The sequence below is a fragment of the Squalius cephalus genome (genome assembly GCF_949319135.1).
Source record: "Squalius cephalus genome assembly, chromosome: 2".
NCBI lineage: Eukaryota > Metazoa > Chordata > Actinopteri > Cypriniformes > Leuciscidae > Squalius > Squalius cephalus.
This window is the reverse complement of record NC_137123.1, coordinates 7846604-7852230: the sequence shown is the minus strand read 5'-3', so window position 1 is coordinate 7852230 and position 5627 is coordinate 7846604. Positions and strand designations below refer to the sequence as shown.

The 5627-nt window shown below is 37.3% G+C and overlaps 1 protein-coding gene across 2 annotated transcripts; it reads left to right on the top strand.

Annotated features, from left to right (window-relative positions):
- Positions 1-1287: 1287 nt before the first annotated feature.
- On the top strand, positions 1288-4728 carry LOC307148831 (uncharacterized protein). 2 transcript variants are annotated; one of them, XM_079854702.1, is made up of 7 exons: positions 1288-1413; positions 1589-1918; positions 2324-2410; positions 2809-2871; positions 3151-3255; positions 3339-3373; positions 3494-4728. In XM_079854702.1, the coding sequence occupies exons 1-7, from the start codon at positions 1374-1376 to the stop codon at positions 3821-3823; spliced, it is 990 nt and encodes a 329-aa protein (XP_079710828.1). In that variant the 5' UTR covers positions 1288-1373; the 3' UTR covers positions 3824-4728. The 2 variants fall into 2 exon arrangements, with proteins under 2 accessions (XP_079710828.1, XP_079710827.1); XM_079854701.1 differs by having other exon boundaries at positions 2794-2871.
- The last annotated feature ends 899 nt before the right edge of the window (positions 4729-5627 follow it).

The window sequence follows — 5627 nt, the reverse complement described above, 5'->3', positions numbered from 1 at the left end:
TTTATATCTTCTCAGGCTCCTTCAGGACATCATCACACAAACAAGTTTCATAATAACATCCTATTGAGTTCATAAACTACATCATATTACTACACAATAGTAAATGGCCAACATGGGAAAGTTGGGTGTCATTCAGCTTGATATTAAACTATTGAAGTTCAAACTATTTATAGCCTAAAATATCAATTTTCCATTATCCGCCAACACTAGGTGGCGCTGTGCCGAAGCTCCTCACGTTCCCTCAGGGTAAGATGGCTGTAGAGGTGCAGGTTTGACATCAGTTTGTAGGCCAAAATCTTGGAAGCGAGTTTTAGCACTTCTGGTTTCATCGTCCCGAAGTCAATGGGTTTTTGAAATGGGTTTTGGTTAAATGGCTGAAATAAGGTCTGTGGTGAACACAAGCTCAAGACGCTTTATTCTACGACATAAAATACATCAGTATTTCCCCACTCGTGATTTATTGAAGCTGTTACTTGTCTTGAAAAAGGCGGTTGCTAACAAGTGTCTAAATGTGACGACAGAGTCAGTCGAGGAGATTAAACGTCATCAGCCGAACATGTAAACTCAGTGCTTTTACAGCATCGTTATGCTTATCATTGAGATCTTATAAACTACTCTAACTCAAACCTTCAGGGAAAATGTTTCTAGATCAAAACTGAAAGAGTTTTCGGAAGTTTAGTGATGGTGACGTTGAAGTCATGTGACCGTGATGTAGTTCGTTTATAGCCTACCTTTAGCTTTTCACTTCTGGCGACTGCATTAGGCTTCAATATTCATAAAAGTTATGTTCTTCTGAAACATGTGTGTATCATGAACTTTTGTTGATCACAGAGCTTGTTTTTTTCCCGATAATCCAGAAGCCTATGGGAAAATCCTATTGTGTTTTTGTGGAGGGAATCAGTGTGATGTGAACTGCCGGCTGGACTACAAGTGTAAGACTCTTCTTTCTTATGACGATGAACACAGGAAGAGAACTGATACTTGAGAAGTTGTTATATATTTTAATATTTTATTTTGATCTCATCATTTATATTTAATACTGTATGTCCTAGAAGAGTTGTTCACTGGAACGCTGTGTGAAACACTCATATTTTACACACTGTGTAAATGTCACAGATCCTCATTCCCTCTTATAATGAAGTGGATCATCTCTTCCTCACAGAGTAAAACTCTGCTTATATATTTAATAAAGTTTGGTGAATCATCACTGATGTCATGAAGAGCTGGATGTGGTTAGAGACACAAAAGGGGAAGGAAATATATATTTCAGTTGCTGACGCACATTGTTCTCTCAGTACGGAAGAGAACGACAGTAACGTTTGTCACACAGAATTTGGTCTTTTATTGAAGCGAAACGCTTGTCAAATTTCATCATGTTGGACGTCCTGCTGCTCTTTTCCAGCATCTGTACAGGTGAGTTTGAGACTCTCAGCTCTTTTACACAGAGTTTGACATCTTCTCTTGTTTTTCCTCTGTTATCACATGATCATCAGACTCATATGGATGATATTTGTCAGTTATTATTCTGGCCTGCTTATGTCTCTTGCTCACACATAACAGCTCTATATAATGATATTTGTGTTTTCAGCTGTTGTTGTTGGAGCTCCACAGACAATTACTGGATACAGAGGAGAGAGAGTTGACATCAGATGCTCATATAAATCTGGATATGAATCATATTCAAAGTATTTTTGTAAAGGGGAGTGTAACTATGGAATAAATAAAAACATCATGGTTAAATCAGGATCTCCAGATAAAGACGAGAGATTCTCTCTGACTGACAACACGACGACCAGAGTTTTCACCGTCACCATCACTGATCTGAGAACAGAGGATAAAGGCCAATACTGGTGTGTTGTGAGCAGGACTGTGCCTTTGATTGATGTCTATTCAGAGATGGTGTTGCTGGTTGAAGAAGGTAAGTGATTACATTTGTTAATAGCAGAAATGAACTGCATGGAGACAAGCTGAGAGTGAGAGATCAAGTCATTAATCTTGTACAACCCCAAATCCAGAAAAGTTGGATAATTTTGTAAAATGCAATACAAATGAACAATCTGTGATTTGTTAATTTTGTTTCAACTTTATTTTACTGACAAAAGTACAAATAAAAGATTTCCCATGTTCTGGTCACACTTTATATTATAGGGTCCAATTGTCACTATTAACTATGACTTGGTAGTGCGTTAAAGTGACTTTACTGGATTTCTTTGGCACAACAAGAAACAGAGTGATTAAAACAGAGATTGAATGAAAGATTGTATGTATTTTAAATGAACTTCAGTGTCAGTGTTTTAAGTTGATCTTTCCTGTGACCCTTCAGATAATAAGACCACTGAAGTTTCAACCATCAGCCCTTCTTCAGAAACACCGTCATCTTTCACTACAACAGAACTGAATCCACAATCAGGTCAGTTCCTCTGTCTGTCGCTCTTTATGACTCTTATTTCTTGAAGATTGTGCTTCTAAATGCACTTGAAGTCATTTATACTGTATATATTAGATTCCTTTGAGATTAAATGTGTTAAAGTTGTTGAAGACTGAAGGTTCAGTCCTCAGATGTTTGCTCCTGGTTATTAAAATGCACTATTTGCTTTGGATAAGAGTGTCTTTAGAATGAACATTAAAATATTTTTAGTTGAGAGTAATCAGTGTTATGCATAAAATAATATACAACTTCTGTTCATATTCACGTGATGTGAATGGTTTGTGTGTGAATGTAGAGCTTTAGAGTTTATATGTGTTCATGTTCTCACTGCATGATTCACAGTCACTGGTGTTTCTCTCTGTCAGAGAATCATCAAATAGAAACTGAAACAACAAGAACAACAACAGGAAATACTACAGTTCAACTCTATCAGACAAACATTAGTAAGAACACAAACTACACTACCCATAATGCAACTGTCTGATCACATGATCAATCTTTGAAAGGAAATTGGTTTGAACATTTGTAGAGTCATGTACTCATGTGGTTAACTTGCTTTGACATCAACCACAGACAGAAGTGTTTCCTTCTGAAGAGTTGAGGTTTACCATTGCAGTTTCACGTCGGTTGCACAATATTATATAGACTATTATTCACTAAACAGTTTAATCAGAATCAGCATTGTGTTGTTGTGTTGTACATCTGTACATTGTGTTGTTCAGATCTGGCTTCTGTTGCTGGCGGTCTGGGTTCGGTTCTGCTGGTTCTGACTCTGTGTTCTGGAACCTTCATCATCCTGAAGAAGAGGAAGAGGAAATCTGGGACAGGTAACAGTTTGTTTGTGATTATTAGTGTTATTATTTAGTTATATTTTAGTGTGTAAATTGACTTAATCTCTATTTTCATGCAGCTTTATTTCAGCAAAACATGCAGCACAATACAGAGGTGAGTGTTCAAATCTTTACCTGTAGATGATCAGACATACATGTTAAATGATTGTTTATTGATCAACAGAGAGAATTATCTACATAAACTATTCAATTATTAATGTATGTTGTTTTTCAGACTGAACGCATGTATGAGGAGATTCCAAACACAGACGTCACCGTGGTAACATCTTCATCCAATCAGATGCCTGCATCACACCACAACAACTGTACAGAAGTCTCTACTCTTTACACCACAGTAACCAATCAGCAGCCTGATTCAAACCCCAGTCACACCCACTCGACCAATCAGGTGACAGATACAGCCGGTGATTATTATGCCAATATAAAGTCTCCTAAAGCAACACAGGACAGTGGGACAGAACTGATCTACGTAACAGCAACACATCCACATAACATCTCAACAAACGAGGGTCTAACGATATATTCAGTGATCAACCATAAATGAAAAAGACTCTCAAAATTTGGTAAAATCTACATTGTTTTAATTATTATTTAATCTTTTGTCTCACTTTTATGTACAAAACACAGTTTATAAAGTGTATAATGTATAAATAAAGTTAATATATAACTTCATATATAACAAACAATAAAGAAACATGGTTTGAATGGCCGTCAATGGAGAAAGTCGTATAGTGTAGTTTCAACATCTACCAGCAGGGGTTAATGGGGTTAATATGACATCTACCAGCAGGGGTTAATGTGTTAATATGACATCTACCAGCAGGGGTTAATGGGTTAATATGACATTTACCAGCAGGGGTTAATGGGGTCAATATGACATCTACCAGCAGGGGTTAATGGACTTAATATGACATCTACCAGCAGGGGTTAATGGACTTAATATGACATCTACCAGCAGGGGTTAATGGGTTAATATGACATCTACCAGCAGGGGTTAATGGGGTTAATATGACATCTACCAGCAGGGGTTATTGGGGTTAATATGACATCTACCAGCAGGGGTTAATGGACTTAATTTGACAGCTACCAGCAGAGGTTAATGAGTTAATATGACATCTACCAGCAGGGGTTAATGGGGTTATTATGACATCTACCAGCAGGGGTTAATGGGGTTAATATGACATTATTATGCACACCTGAATACAGGTGTCCTCATTAACAATCATATATCACCTATAAATGATTATATACAAAATGAATTGTAATTATTAAGAACTTTCTTTCTCAAAATTTGGTAAAATCTACATTGTTTTAATTATTATTTAATCTTTTGTCTCACTTTTATGTACAAAACACAGTTTATAAAGTGTATAATGTATAAATAAAGTTAATATATAACTTCATATATAACAAACAATAAAGAAACATGGTTTGAATGGCCGTCAATGGAGAAAGTCGTATAGTGTAGTTTCAACATCTACCAGCAGGGGTTAATGGGGTTAATATGACATCTACCAGCAGGGGTTAATGTGTTAATATGACATCTACCAGCAGGGGTTAATGGGTTAATATGACATTTACCAGCAGGGGTTAATGGGGTCAATATGACATCTACCAGCAGGGGTTAATGGACTTAATATGACATCTACCAGCAGGGGTTAATGGACTTAATATGACATCTACCAGCAGGGGTTAATGGGTTAATATGACATCTACCAGCAGGGGTTAATGGGGTTAATATGACATCTACCAGCAGGGGTTAATGGGGTTAATATGACATCTACCAGCAGGGGTTAATGGACTTAATATGACAGCTACCAGCAGAGGTTAATGGACTTAATATGACATCTACCAGCAGGGGTTAATGGGTTAATATGACATCTACCAGCAGGGGTTAATGGGTTAATATGACATCTACCAGCAGGGGTTAATGGGGTTAATATGACATCTACCAGCAGGGGTTAATGGACTTAATTTGACAGCTACCAGCAGAGGTTAATGAGTTAATATGACATCTACCAGCAGGGGTTAATGGGTTAATATGACATCTACCAGCAGGGGTTAATGGGTTAATATGACATCTACCAGCAGGGGTTAATGGACTTAATATGACATCTACCAGCAGGGGTTAATGGGTTAATATGACATCTACCAGCAGGGGTTAATGGGTTAATATGACATCTACCAGCAGGGGTTAATGGGTTAATATGACATCTACCAGCAGGGGTTAATGGAGTTATTATGACATCTACCAGCAGGGGTTAATGGGTTAATATGACATCTACCAGCAGGGGTTAATGGGGTTAATATGACATCTAGCAGCAGGGGTTAATGGGTTAATATGACAT

What these genes read in the sequence shown, in the direction of transcription:
- LOC307148831 (XM_079854701.1), top strand. Translation starts at nt 1,374, where the DNA reads ATGTTGGACGTCCTGCTGCTCTTTTCCAGCATCTGTACAG. An exon ending in CTTTTCCAGCATCTGTACAG is followed by an intron (nt 1,414 to 1,588) that starts GTGAGTTTGAGA and finishes TTGTGTTTTCAG; the next exon opens with CTGTTGTTGTTGGAGCTCCA. An exon ending in ACTCTATCAGACAAACATTA is followed by an intron (nt 2,872 to 3,150) that starts GTAAGAACACAA and finishes TGTGTTGTTCAG; the next exon opens with ATCTGGCTTCTGTTGCTGGC.